Source organism: Crassostrea angulata, chromosome 7, assembly GCF_025612915.1.
Source record: "Crassostrea angulata isolate pt1a10 chromosome 7, ASM2561291v2, whole genome shotgun sequence".
In the NCBI taxonomy this organism is placed as follows: domain Eukaryota; kingdom Metazoa; phylum Mollusca; class Bivalvia; order Ostreida; family Ostreidae; genus Magallana; species Magallana angulata.
In genome coordinates this window covers 7,509,412-7,525,062 of record NC_069117.1, presented here as the reverse complement: position 1 = coordinate 7,525,062, position 15,651 = coordinate 7,509,412, and the positions used below count along the sequence as shown (strand labels likewise).

Genomic DNA, 15,651 nt, shown 5'->3' with positions numbered 1-15,651 from the left:
AATATTGCATTAATATCAGCAGGAATATGGTGTATATCGGCGAAAAAGTCATATCTAAATATAACACCCAGGCACATTTTTAGTACTGCCAAATCTGTACCCTATTCGGAACTGGTCAAACGACTGTACCATTTCTCTCCAGTACATTGTGACGTCATTTTATCAACACATAAAATTATTTACGAAAAATGACGTCACAATATACTGGCGAAAAATGGTACTCGGTGAGAACTGGTCACAGGCCAGTATAGATATATGGTGAATCAGGAAAATACGTATGTAATATATTAACATAGAATATGAACATAATAAATGAGAAATCCATACACCTGTTCACAAAGAGAGACCTAAGTTCACTGTTCCAAGCACTGTTTTACACATATAACATTGGTAGACTTTAATAAAATGTATAATGAACGTATGAGAATAATAATCATAAGAAGATTTTGATAGTTACTTGTGCTAAATTTTCTAGGCCCATTGTAACGTTAAGGGTATTAAATATATTTTACACATCGCACGCATCATCATGCAGGTCCAGCACAATCTGTTGATTTAGCTATAAACTTGAAAAAATATTTATATATAGCTTTATTAAGCTATTCAGAAAAGCTTCATTAGCTATTTATCTGCAGTTTTTCTCCAAATTATTAATTATAACAGAGACATAAATAACAGTGATTGGCACTGATCAAAATCTTGCAAAATCCCGCTGTCCCTATTGTAAAGTATTCCGAGTTAAAAAGGAAATCAGTATATCTTTCTAATAAATAGTTATATCAGAATAAAAACAACTAAATACTATTACCAAAATATTTAAAATATTATATGATTTTTTAATTTATGATGATTTTGTTTCTTATAAACAATGTTAAATGAGGGGTTTCAGGTGGCAGTAGGCAACCCGTCATCTGAGATTTCGCAAAAGTTTAATAGCTATCCTATCCTAATAGCTATCCTATATATTTTCTATTTATTAATCTTATTTTTAAATTTATTGTTTCAAAAACTTCTAAATCCTATGCACATTTTTCATAAAATCAATATACATTTGGTTTAAGATCAATATATCAATTTACTAATATGTAGTTCTCAAAGTAAGGTTGGTCCCATAACATTTTTCAACAAGAAAACATGCTAGCCTAATGGCGGAGATGCCAATCTCTGTTATATATGTCTCGGACTATAAGAACTATACAAAAAATCACAAGTTTATTACCACTTATATTCAAATAAATATTTTAATTCAAAGTGGTTTTAAGAAGAAAGATATTTGTTCTCTTCAACTCCATGTATATTCCTAAATACATGTAATGCATTTCCCCGTGCAATATTTCATTTGCTAGAGGATGCTTCGCTTTGTGGTGATCTTGTTAAGATATAATACTTTTTCAAGCTTTATGACTAAATCATGAGATTGTGCTGGACCTGATCATATTGTGACATAAGCAAATTGTGTTTTACAATTGAGATAAATTTCTTTAGCCAATCAACATGATCAAATATGGCAATTCATCTAAATTGATGAACTATTTGTGAATAACAATATATTTAGAAATGATGCTGCATATGCATCAAGGAAGAAACCAATTATTTCTTTACTTAAAACATGTAATTGTCTTCATCTTTAATAGGAGGCTGAGATCAAGAGACTGGAAGAAGAGATACAGACCCTACAGAACCCTCAGAAGCTCTTGGCGGAGGGGGTGGTGTCCCCTCAGTTGGAAGCTCTACAGAATGAGAATTCCAAGCTCAAATATCAGATCAACATATTAAAAAGGGTAAGATGTCAGCGAATTATTATTGAGGGCAGGTTGTGTTTGACATTTGTATTCTCATGGTATACGTAATGAATTGGATTTTTCCTCTTAAAGACTTGAATTTTGGCAGTTTTGTTTTAACACAATTGCTGTAGTACGGTAATTGCAAATTGTGTAATAAGCTTAACCTTCATTCACCTTGGATCTAATTAATATGTATTTGCTTTTACTTTCATTTTGTAAAGAAAGGAAGTTTTGATGATTATGGTGACTTGTATAAGAAATGTAGTTATTTTATATATTTAAGAGTATAGCAACAGAGAAGTCCAGAAAACCCAACCACATGATCAGTATCAGCAGCCTCGTGGAGGACGTGTTTGGGCTGGCGATTCGTAAGGCCTTCCCTGATGTCGATAACCCACCTGTAATGATACAGGGTAGCTCAAAATTTGCTGACTATCAGTGTAACAGTGCAATGAACATTGCCAAGGTATGAACAAACCTGTTACTTGATCCTTAAATTACCAATGAGTCTGAGTGACCATGAATTGCTAGAAATAATGTCTTAAAAACAGTTATTAATATAACTCCCTTTTCTTTTCAAAACTGTGGATGTGAAATATTGACCCCTGATTTGATAAACTTTTCATGGTTATCCTCCATAATCATGATATTTTGACATTGCTGTCATTTTTTTCTGAGCTCAGTATGATATAAAATTGACTATTTTATGTAAAGAAAACATTTCCATTTACTTGGGTCTTGTTGATGTCACATCATGTGTATACATGTTCGTATTAATAAGAATTGTTGTTAAAGTTATAAAATATGATACATTCTAATTCATTGCTTTTTTTTTACAGATTCTAAAGGAAAAGGGACAAGGAGCCAATCCACGTGACATTGCAGACAAAATCATTCAACACCTCCCTCAGTCTGACTACTTTGAAAAGGTATGTACCGAATAATTTGAATTAATGTTACTGAATCATTAAATTGAAATTACTTTGCATTAATATGAGCAGAAACTGCTAAACTTTAAGATGAATGCTCAATATTCTGAGCAAGAAAAGTCACAGTAAATAATTATTTTTTAAAAATGTTATAGGTACTACACATTGGCAATATAAATAAATTTGCTGTGAATTATCATGTACCAGGTATACATATCTGTACATTTTGCAGGTTGAGGTTCAAGGGCCAGGATTTATCAATATATTTCTCAACAAAGACTTTGTAGCTGACCAAGTGGGTGAGCTGTTGAACCGAGGGGTAAGGCCACCAAGGTTAGGGGTCAAACGAAGGGCACTCGTGGATTTCTCCTCCCCTAACATCGCCAAAGAAATGCATGTGGGACATCTTAGGTAAATACTTTTAGATATAGATATATTGAATATTAAAAACGAAGGAAGTTTGTTTCTCCTTTTATAAGCACTCAGTCAAGATAATATCATAGACAAATATATTGGCAGGTCTACAATTATTGGAGAAAGTATCTGCCGTCTGCTTGAATGGGTCGGCCATGATGTTGTGAGGATTAATCACCTTGGAGACTGGGGCACTCAGTTTGGCATGCTCATCGCCCACCTGAAGGACAAATTTCCTAATTACAAGGTGGTCTCCCCACCCATTGGTGACCTGCAGGCTTTCTACAAGGTACACAGTCAAAAACAAGATTGATTTCAGAACCATTGGCAGTAGGTGTTACTCTATGTATATCTTTTGTTGAATGATGTTGAGCTCTAACCAGAATAGAAACCAAGTCAGATTTGTATTTAGTAACAATCTAACTTGTTTGATTTATTCAACATAATCAGTTTCTTTTGAGTTATTCCTCTTCCTTTTATTACCACAACCGTAGGACTGCTTTGATTGTTAGTCCAGAGTACATTTATGCTCCACTATGTATTTGTCCAGGCATACATTGTTTTATCATGTCTATTCAACATCCATCGGTCAATCTGTTGTCCTTCTATCATGCTTTCTTCATTTGCATTTAGCTCAGTTTCAAAGAAACAATTACCTACTTTTATTGATGCACGAGGGTATGCATAATTCTACTGTAATTTTTTTTTACCCTGGCCTTCCCTATGACCCTGACTTATTTGCATATGGATTAATTGTAGTAATTTAATTGTGTCATTATTTTTAACCTTTACCGTAACAATGATTAATAAAATGCAATGTATTTTTATCTTATTGACATCTAATCTGTAACCTATTCAAATTTCCAAAATATAGAATTGCTAATAAAAAGTCTGTATCCTAGTATTTCTCTGCCTTGAAAGGCTGATAAATCCAAATCTTGAAACAGTTATATGGTGAACATGAAATTTCTCTCAGTGACCAAATAGATCCCCTAAAAGTAGACCAGTCTGTAACCAATTCCCCATTGCTGTTAGAAATTACCTTTAGATTTATCTAAGTGGCACTGCCTCAATGACTAATTAAAAACTGGATTATTGATATAGTATGTAAAATCTGGAGATATTACAGTATGGACTTTTCTAAATTGAAGGAATGTATATGATTATGGGGATATTTCATTAAATAACTCTGAAGATTCAAGTGATTAAACATTAGAATTGTGTTAGTCTTTGTGTAATTTACATTTTTATTTACATTATGATTTGATGTATTTCGGATTTTCTTTTAGGAGTCAAAAGCTCGATTTGATTCCGATGAAGCATTCAAAAAGAAGGCATATGAAGCAGTGGTTCAGTTACAGAGCTACGACAAAGATCACATCAATGCCTGGAAACTTATTTGTGATGTCTCACGAAAAGGTCTGTCCTCAATTTTTTTAATATTAAAAACAAATTATCTGAAATTATCAGCGAAATGTCAGAGAGAGAGAGAGGGAAATGCTTAGAATTTTTTTTAATACCAGCTGTAATTAAAACCTTGTCTTTAAATACATTTTCTCAGATTTTGATATGGTGAGTAACATGTTCATGTAATATTCATTCCAACAAAACTTTACTAGTATTCTATTGCCATCAACATTTCAAAATGATATGCAATGTACTAATGACTATTTTTTGATGAATTCCTCTACTTCTTTTGACAGAGTTCCAAAAGATATATGACCGTCTTGGTGTGTCTATAATTGAAAGAGGAGAATCGTTCTACCAAGAATTGATGAAAGATGTGGTCAAGTTACTAGAAGAGAAAGGTCAGTGTAAATAGCTTACAAATGGATACTGGGTACTTGCCTACTCTGGCTGGAAGAGGTCTTTATTAAATTAAATTAAATTCCCCATTTTTTGCCAAACATGAAGTAATGCCATTAGATCTTTAGCAATCTGAAATCTCACCATGTCACTGCAAAAATTTGAAAACCAAACCCCATCGCTGCAGGAAGCAAACACTAGAATTGTTGTATCCAGGTGAGCATTGTAACCTTTAAGCTTCTTTGTCTGATACAGGGAAGCTAGAGCTGGATGATGGGAGGAAGATCATGTTTGTACCAGGATGTTCAGTTCCTATGACCATTGTTAAATCAGATGGAGGATTTACCTACGACACATCCGACATGGCCGCCATTCGGCATCGACTGTTTGATGAAAAGGCGGACTGGCTGATCTATGTAGTAGATGCAGGACAGGTACTGTTGTGTGTATCTATAAAGTAGATACAAGACAGGTACTGTTGTGTGTATCTATATAGTAGATTCGGGACAGGTTCTGTTGTGTTTATCTATATAGTAGATTCAGGACAGGTACTGTTGTGTTTATCTATATAGTAGATTCAGGACAGGTACTGTTGTGTTTATCTATATAGTAGATTCAGGACAGGTACTGTTGTGTGTATCTATATAGTAGATTCAGGACAGGTACTGTTGTGTGTATCTATGTAGTAGATTCAGGACAGATACTGTTGTGTGTATCTATATAGTAGATTCAGGACAGGTACTGTTGTGTGTATCTATGTAGTAGATTCAGGACAGGTACTGTTGTGTTTATCTATATAGTAGATTCAGGACAGGTACTGTTGTGTTTATCTATATAGTAGATTCAGGACAGGTACTGTTGTGTGTATCTATGTAGTAGATTCAGGACAGATACTGTTGTGTGTATCTATATAGTAGATTCAGGACAGGTACTGTTGTGTGTATCTATGTAGTAGATTCAGGACAGGTACTGTTGTGTGTATCTATATAGTAGATTCAGGACAGGTTCTGTTATGTGTATCTATATAGTAGATTCAGGACAGGTTCTGTTGTGTGTATCTATATAATAGATTCGGGACAGGTACTGATGTGTGTATCTATATAGTAGATACAAGACAGGTACTGTTGTGTGTATCTATATAGTAGATTCAGGACAGATACTGTTGTGTGTATCTATATAGTAGATTCAGGACAGGTACTGATGTGTGTATCTATATAGTAGATTCGGGACAGGTACTGATGTGTGTATCTATATAGTAGATACAAGACAGGTACTGTTGTGTGTATCTATATAGTAGATTCAGGACAGGTACTGTTGTGTGTATCTATATAATAGATTCGGGACAGGTACTGATGTGTGTATCTATATAGTAGATACAAGACAGGTACTGTTGTGTGTATCTATATAGTAGATACAGGACAGGTACTGTTGTGTGTATCTATATAATAGAATCAGGACAGGTACTGTTGTGTGTATCTATATAGTAGATTCAGGACAGGTTCTGTTGTGTGTATCTATATAGCTGATCTATGTACTAGATGCAGGACAGGTACTGTTTTGTGTTTCTATGTAAGGTTAAGGTCATAGCAGAATTATATATAAAATCCTTGTCCGGGGCATATCTTCTCTCCCCTAGGTCCATTCATGGCCTTGAATGAGTTTGTAGGTCAAGGTCATATTGATGCAAAAATTCTAAATATATATATATATATATATATATATACTTACCAATGAGCCATACTTTTCATAAACATAGCTTTTGAGTAAATGTTATGTAGTGACCTTGAAACCAATTTCAAGGTCACAGCAGAATTATATGAAAAATCCTTGTCTGGAGGATATCTTTTCTCCCTTTGCATCAATCTGGCTCAGACTTTACTCACATGACACCTTTGATCAAATAGTATGCAGTGACCTTGAATGATGTTTGTAGGTCAAGTGTCAAGGTCATATCGGATCACACAGAAATCCTTTATTAAGAGCATATAAATAAATACTTTCCACTTAGCCCTATTTTGCTAATACATGTATTTTACTTAAACAGAGCTTTTAGTTATGGTATGCAGTGATGTTGAACCATGTCAATGTGAAGGTCATATTAGATCTCTTTATAATCAGTTTTAGATTACTTCCCATTTGCTTTAGATTTGCTTTAGATTGCTTTGTCTGCATAAAAGAAAAGGTTACCAGTACCAGTTTATCTGTTTAGATCTGTCTTTCCCTTTGTAGGGCTTATCGGAGCAACATCCGTTAGACTTATATTGATACTCAGCATGACTTTTATAGATTTTTAGTTCTTAGGTTAACATTTTTCAAAGGTACATCGAGTTCTTAGTACTTTAAAGTATTGATTTTATTAAATTTCATGAAAATATTAACACAGCCCTTCTCAAAATTTGAACATAAAATCACGACTTTTGTTTGTTCATGCAGTAGTTTACAATGCACTTCATTTACGTACATCTTTTTTTTTTGATCATGAAAAATATAATTAAGCACATTAAGCTTTCACTACCATTTTCAATGTCATTCAACAAATACATTAAGGTTGATTTTTTGAACAGGGTTCCCACCTTCAGCAAGTGTTTGCCGCTGCTGAGGACCTTGGGTGGTACAACAAGAAGCTGACACGGGTGGAACACGTGGCGTTCGGAGTGGTCCTAGGCGAAGACAAGTAAGTATCGGACCTCTAAATGTGGTGCTACTACTGTTAATGCGAGAACTATGACTTGGTCAGACATGCATTACTTCCAATAGTTATTACAATAGTTAGCATTTTTATTGCAACAGGAGGTTCCAGTCTTAAATTGATTGAATTGCAGAATTGGAGGGGTTGATAAAGGGTCATACAGTTAATTTCCTTCCCTACTGATCCAGAGTTCAAAGAGGGCAATCAAACAATTTTTCATAAATGTCCTGAAAGCATTTTGTGTGTGGTACGCAATTCACACAATCTATCTGACAGCATTTATAGGATTATCACTTATTGAAAGTGAAAGACCATTAATGCTCTCATCAATCAGTTAGCCAATCAGGACTTTAAATTCTTAGCCCTTTGTGTTCATATTTCTAGTGCAATTATGTCCATACCTTGAGTGTTATTGTTGGGTTGTCATTGTGAATGATGGCAAATAGGATCACAAGGAAAGCCAAATAAATAAACCTCCATGACAGCCTAATGGACAGAAAGTTGTAGATTTGACTGGGATGTGCTCATCTGAATTTGAATTGATTTAACTTTCCAAAGAATACATAATATTAAATATGTATACATGTGTAATATGATAGCATTTTCAGTGTGAACAAATCCAATTATAAAGATGGATGACCTTCCATAAGATTGTATGTTATTTGTGTCGCTATAGACACTTGTAATAGAAATGGTTGTATTACCACAATAAAAGTATTCCTTTGTGGGAATTAATCATATAATTCTGACCTTTTGATATCTTTATGTTTCTTAACGTAAATTTTTGTCTACTTAAAAAAAATATCTAAGATAGGCAATTTTCATTTCTTAAAAACCATTTTTAACTGTTCCCTTTAATGTTAGTATGTAAGATATAAAAGGAAAGAATATTGGTATATTTCCAAATAGATTTAAACATAGAACAATTCCAATTACCGGTACCTGGTTTTTGCAGTTTATGTTGATTTTCTTTGCTAAGGTAGCACGTATTGAAATGAAATTTGGTCTACAGATTTATCAGGATAATATCAAGGTCAACTTCAATTTTGGGTAGAGAGCCATTTTCAACTGAGTTACACTCCTTGGATTTAAAAAAAAATTCCAATCATATGCATTTTCTGTTCATTTTCTTCATGAATGTTTCCAAGGGAGGAAGGGGGGGGGGGGGGTAAAAGTGTTTCACAAAGATCTCTTGTTTGAGTATTGTATGACAAAGTGTCGTGTGAAAAATAATAGTTGTATAATGAAATTGTAGTGAGCAGATTTTAAATTTGTGTTTTTAAAAATGTGTTTTTTAACAGTCTGAGAATTTTTAATGTAGCGTAATCATGTGACAATAGACTTATCATATTCTTAAAAAAAATTACTCAATATTTCAGTAATAAAGGATTTTATAGTAGGCAAAAAAAAGATGTATACTAGAGAGATTGAGTCTTATTGTACAAAGCATTATATTAACTATTTTGCTTCCATTCTGTCAATTTTATCTTTTATGAGTAGATTCATTTACATAAATACATATTAACAGAACTCAATTTGTATCAATTGAAGAAAAACTTTCCAAAAGTGTTGATGGAGCCACACTATCCAATTATACTAAGTGTATGATTTTTTCTGGGTGCGTAGTTCCAGGAATCCCAAGGGTGTCCACTCCTTACCTATTTTCTGTACACAACTTTCCCTTTTCTTTTCCAGTTATTCAACTTAATTATCAATCTATTTTTTAAGCGGTCTGATCAATCAGTAGGGTATCCAGGGGAGGGGAAGTGTTTCTCTGCTAAGTGCTAGTGTTGCACTGTGATGTTTATACACATTTTAAACAGCCCTGGCAGTGCTGTTCAAACATTTTATTTTAGTCCAGATGACAAACAAGAAATGAAACTTGATTGTTTTATATAATCTTGACTAAATTGTTTTCCAATCCTTTGGTTTAGATGACTGTGCAGCAAGCTGCCACACTGTTGATATTTCTACTTAAATGTCAACAGCTGTTTCTAGCAATTGCAGGTAATTACCAGCCATAACCATCTGAACCAGTTTACATCTTTGCGTAGGCTGAATTAAAACCCATCACATAAAAATCAAACCGGAACTGAAACTGAACAGGGCAAATTGAAAGTGAAATATTTTTACAGACTGGAAGAGAATTTTCATCCTTAAAATTGTGAATCTTGAAGACTTGATGTTTGTAATTTTGACGAGTTCTCTCATGAAGAAGTCGTAAGAAGACAAAGAAATCTCAGAAGTCTAGTCTTTTTTAGCTCACCTAAGCCAGAGGCTAAAGTGAGCTTTTCTGTAGAAGATTTGATTGTTTTCTGTTGTTATTGTCTTCATCATTGTAAAACTTTTCACAATTCACATTGTCATCTTCTTCTCAAGAACCACTGGGCCAATATCAACTTATCTTGGCACAAAGCATTACTGGGTGAAGGGGATTTATGTTTGTTCAAATGAAAGGCCACATCCTCTTTAAAGGGGATATAATTTAGAATTATTGAAAAAATTTTGGTATTTGTCAAAAATCTTCTCAAAAACTATTCGGCAAGAAAAACTCAGATTTTTGTAGAAGCATCCTCAGGTAGTGTAGTTTGTTCAAATCATGGTCCCCTGGGGATAGGTTTGGGCCACAATGGGGGGGATCAAGTTTTACATAAGAATATATAGAGAAAATCTTTTTCTCAAAAACTAATTGGAAAGAAATGTTCAAATTGGTGTAGAATCCTTTCTTCCATTGTCACAGTTTGCAATTATTTTAGTTTCAGAAAATGGTATTATAAAAACTATTCAAGATAATATAAATATTAAACATTTTGAAAATGTAGATATTGATGAGAGCACTGGAATTCATTATTCCAATATTTTTAACCTTTACCTTTATTATGACCTTGATTTAACTACATCTTATTTTGTGTTTTTATTCTTATCAAACTTCTTACAAGGATAATCATTGGCGAGAAGAATTGAACAGTACTATCAAAATTTACTTAAATAACTATTTTTTCACTATTTCATATTTTATATACAACTTTGTGTTATATAAACTGTTAAGTTCATGTTTTCACACTTCATACAAAGAATTAATGGGATATTGGGGTAGTCTTTAGCATCCACTTTCGTATCTTAAAGTACAGTAATTTTTTTTTACCTTTGGTTATGGGATTTGGTTTATAAATTTGGATTATGGTATTATTGATTTGTTTAGGATGATAAATCTCTTCCACTTAGAATAGTACTTTAACGAACACTGACCCTCAGCAATGTTCGACAACTCTAAATAATCTGTATTTTATTGTGATCGGCTTCGGCCGATCACTGTTGTGTCCATATGAGGCATCCGGCAAATGCTTCCACGTGCGCACACATTCCGCTTGCATAAGTAGTTCTTTTAAAAACTTAAATTTTGGTTTAGTATTTATATAACACTTTACTCAATTTTATTTCAATTAATTTACCTTAAGAGATGCAAACATACATAAAATACAGTTCGACCTGTTAATTCATGAATGCATATTTTGTCTTACGCGTAAGAATTTCAATCGAAAGATTCATTCAGTAATGCAGGTGACCTCGATGAACTGACCTCAATCATAAGAAGATGATCCATGAACTGACCTCGATCTATTGATGTTGCATAATAGTAGCTAGGAAGACGGCTTGATTTATAAACAAGGTTACGTTATAATGCGACCTCAGTAGCAAGTTATGATGGCGTTCAATGTTTTTCAGTCGCATTAAATTATTTAATACAACTCTTTCTTTGTATACGTGTTAATTAATGCTCTTTGAAGAGCCCTATTCAGTATTCTGAAGATACATTAAAATTTAATACTTACGTTAAAAATATAAAACTAGACAAGGAGTTTACGATCGGTTTTCCCCAAAGTTATTTCAAAATTAAATTTGTTGACGGTTTATAATGATGAAATTATGGTGTACAGATTCAAAATATTCTATATTTTGTAAAAATACACATCTTAGCTAGCCAAGGGTTTTCGGTCCACTTTGCTGATGAAAAATACAGTACTTTTTTAATGATTTTACATCAAACTGATCATGTTGATTGCTTCTAGCTATCAATATATCATTATTGCCGATCATTTCTTTAAAAGGAATACTTGTTTTTATTTGTACCATAAATTTGCCTTTAATATAAACAAATTTAGCAATGTTCCACAATTCTAAAATTATCCAGAACTTTTTTTATTGGTACCATAAATCTGCCTTCGATAAAGAATTCAAAAATTTAATTAGTCTTGAAGTATTAATATTATGCTAAGTCATTCAACAAACTGCTTGTTTTAGTGGCTTCACTGTGACCTAGAGGTACAGGAGTATGAGCCACCAATGCGATGGTACAACCTTTTTTTTTAGCTCACCTGAGCTGAAAGCTCAAGTGATCTATTCTGATCACATTTTGTCCGTCGTCCGTCTGTCCGTCCGTCCGTCCGTCTGTCCGTCCGTCTGTCTGTCCGTCTGTAAACTTTTTACATTTTGAACTTCTTCTCTAAAACCGCTTATCCAATTTCAACCAAATTTGGCACAAAGCATCCTTATGTGAGGGCAAATATAAATTGCAAAAATAAAAGTCCGATCTGTATTCAAAGCGGAGAAAACCTTGAAACTGTAGAAAAAGGGGGGTGCATTTTTAAAAATCTTCTTCTCAAGAACTACCGATTCCAATTCAACGTAGTTTAGCATAAATTATCCTTATGGGAAGGAAAATATAAATTGCAAAAATTAAGTGCTAATTCTGTTTCAAATCTGAGTTATTACGAAAATAATAATAAAGGAAATGCGTGTTTCAATCAGTTTAATAGCTTCGGGTTCGGCATCCGGTAATCCGGCATCCGGTAAAATGGGTAGGCAAGACTTGGTCTGGGCAAAACAAAGATTGGCAGTTATTAATCTGCCAATCTCATTAAAATTTCAGGATATTTGATGGACTAGTATATTTGTATTCGCTGTAAATATTGCTGCAAAATAATGCGTATTTGGAATTAACGATTGTCGATCTGCCTTGGCTTTTATTTTGCCACGGCCCGGGTTTGCATACCCATTTTACCTAGACTCGTATTCCATACTTCTAAAACGAGGTTCTTTGTTTAAAGCAGCCATGACATTATACGAAAAAGGGTCGATCTGACTATGATGAATTTGCTTGTTGTGCAACAGTTCGCGTATGAAGGGAAATTTTTGAAACATGCAAAATATATTGTTGCCGATTTTGTGAAGTAAATTGAGGCTAAATATTTCAATGCGTTGACAGTTTTCACACATGACGTTGGTGTTAGCTTGTTCCGATTTTCGTTTCGTTTTCATTATTTCTGCTTGTAACCTGGGAACTATCGTCTGTATTATTTCGTGATTTTTACGTATCAAATCAAACAGAGACTTTGGTAAATCAAACAGTTAACTGTTTACTTGCGCAAATTAAGCAAAATCTGATGTATCAAAAAATAATGAAATACAATTCATTCTATCGGTAATTCGATCGGCATTATCTTTTGCGTAATGGTAGATTAATGCAATAGGTTTTGTGGCGATGCTCGGCATTTTCTCGAGTTTATTCAGTTTAAATAGAGTTTGACATTGCTGACGGAAATATGTAGGTATACACATGTATATATATGATTCATTTCGAAAAAATAAATTGTGTTCTTTATTTGTTATAGTGAATGTTTCTTGTGTTTAATTGTTTTCAATTTTTATTTACTAACCATATTTGAGTGTTAAGCTTCAAATTATAAGCAAGATACAGAAATTTGCTCACAATTCTATGTTTGTACACAGATCTTAAAAACTAAAGATTAAAAAAGTAAAAAATTTGTCAATATTTATTAAGAAAATTTTCAAAGTCCGTTCGTTCCGAAACCAACTTTAACATCTTATTGTATTGTAATCTTAACATTTTTTCGTCATTATTACTCCTACTGTACCAGTGAACGGGTCTTGAGTGAATAAAAGAATATAAAATCTCAGGCCATTCTTTTTTTCCATTTTAAATGCTGAATAGGAAATACCAAGTTAAAAATCATAAGCTGAATGTAATAAACTCATGTGAACAAATTATGAATCAAACCTAGGGGAACTGTGAGCTCTGTATCTTGCTTTTATTCTACAATTGACGCTGAAATTTTGGTTGAACATTAGAAAATCTCTATGAATTAGAGTATGTTAAATACTTGTACAAACAAAATAAAAGAATGATACTGTGAAATCATTAGATTTCGTGGTGGCTTATTTTTCGTGGAATTCGTGGGTACCTCTCATCCACGAAATAACATCCTTCATGAATTGATGAATTAGGGTAATAAAGTCATATTCCCTTTTGTAGATATATATGAATACAAGAAATTACGTCCCCACGAACCTGTAAAATTTAAGTCATCCACAAAAATTGGCCCCCATGAAATTTAATGATTCCACAGTATTCTGTATATATCTACTCTCTGGGGCCCTCTCTTTACACAATAAATTATGTGAAATCTACATCAATTTTGATAGTTTTTTCAGACACGAGTAAATAAAATCAACATCTTTAAAACAGTTTCCATATTTCTGACACATTTCTGTTGCGGGGATAAAGTAATTATCGCTATTCCTAAGAATATCACAGCGGAAAATTATCCTGGTTTGTACGCGAAGTAAATAACAGTCATTTAATTATAATGGAGAAGACAAATAAAATTGTTGAATGTTTTTAATTTGAGGAATTGAGCACATTGAGGTACAATTTTCTTCTTCACATCTATACATGTAGGGTTTTTAAAATAAAAAACAATAACTATTATTTTTTTTTAATACAATAACTAGTAAGTACTGAGTAGTTGATGAAAAAAATGTACCTATATGCTCTCATATATTTTGATCGCTTTACAAAGTGGGGGGGGGGGGGGGGGGGGGGGGGGGGGCAGAACGAAAATATAGGGATTTGGAAGTTTACAACTTAACAGTATACCTCTACCAAATGTTTAGTTTTATATCTTGCGTAGAAATTTCTTATTCTGGTAAAAAATAGTATTTCATGAAGGTACAATGTCAAAGATTACATGTATACAAAAAAAGTGTAAAATTCGAATACTTTACAATATTTATTTTTTGTTTTTCTACCGAGGGACCATATGGCACAATATCTTTTGAACGCCCATTGTTGCTCAGGTGAGCGATGTGGCCCCATGGGCCTCTTGTTTAATTTGATCTCAGCTTGTATATGTTGTTTACTATAGTATTCCATTATAGTCATTGTGGCCAAAATTGCAATAACTTTGTTAAATGAATGGATACCACCAAAAAAATGTCTTTCTATTTTATTTCCTTTATAAAGTTTGAGGAATAATTAACAATTTTATGATGAAAAAAATACTTTGAGGCTGAGGATTGGAGAACAGGCTTAAATGGATGTTTTGATTTGGGTTATACTTCTCAGAAATTCTGATTTTATTCAGCTGTAACAGGAAAAAAAATAAAAGCTTATAGTTAATATTGTAGTTCATGTCACCTGTAGGTGAACTGACAGCAAGTGTTATAATTTTATCTCTGAACTGTGGACCACATCAATTAATTGTGTTAACTGTTCCTCTCTCATGAAGAAATGCAGATTGAGATTTGTAATTGGTGCTCGAGATTGAGCACAATGAAAGAAGATGGAAGTAATTGTCAGTTCTCTGCTGCCTTCCTGTGATGTGCTCCTTAATGCACATCAGAGATGATGGCCCATCATCAACACTGCCTCGAAGTCAGAGTGAAACATCAGTTTTCCCTAACAGCATATTTTTTATTCTTCTCATCTTGAGTTTAGTCATGTCTATGAAAATAATCAATAGAATCATCAGGGAAAAAAAGAGGTTTTCTAGATCACAGTTTACAGTTAGGAAGGAAAATTGCCTATTAATGATTGACTGTTTCTTTTTAGCACGTCTTTTCTCAGGGGTTGTCCTAGCAAAATTGCAATCAACAAGCTATTGTATTTTTTGTTACTTAGCTGTCATGTTTTATTTAGTTAAACATTATTTGATCTTTTCAGGTATGG

The 15,651-nt window shown here is 33.2% G+C and overlaps 1 protein-coding gene across 1 annotated transcript in view; it reads left to right on the top strand.

Annotated features, from left to right (window-relative positions):
- The window catches only part of LOC128192583 (arginine--tRNA ligase, cytoplasmic-like), a 41,535-nt gene that overhangs the window by 1,964 nt on the left and 23,920 nt on the right, over positions 1–15,651 (top strand). Inside the window, exons 2-10 of the mRNA XM_052865373.1 lie at positions 1,635–1,781; positions 2,068–2,250; positions 2,624–2,713; positions 2,946–3,124; positions 3,233–3,416; positions 4,417–4,546; positions 4,831–4,935; positions 5,189–5,367; positions 7,498–7,607. Coding sequence (XP_052721333.1) covers positions 1,635–1,781; positions 2,068–2,250; positions 2,624–2,713; positions 2,946–3,124; positions 3,233–3,416; positions 4,417–4,546; positions 4,831–4,935; positions 5,189–5,367; positions 7,498–7,607 — 1,307 coding nt within the window. The remainder of the gene's footprint in view (positions 1–1,634; positions 1,782–2,067; positions 2,251–2,623; positions 2,714–2,945; positions 3,125–3,232; positions 3,417–4,416; positions 4,547–4,830; positions 4,936–5,188; positions 5,368–7,497; positions 7,608–15,651) is intronic.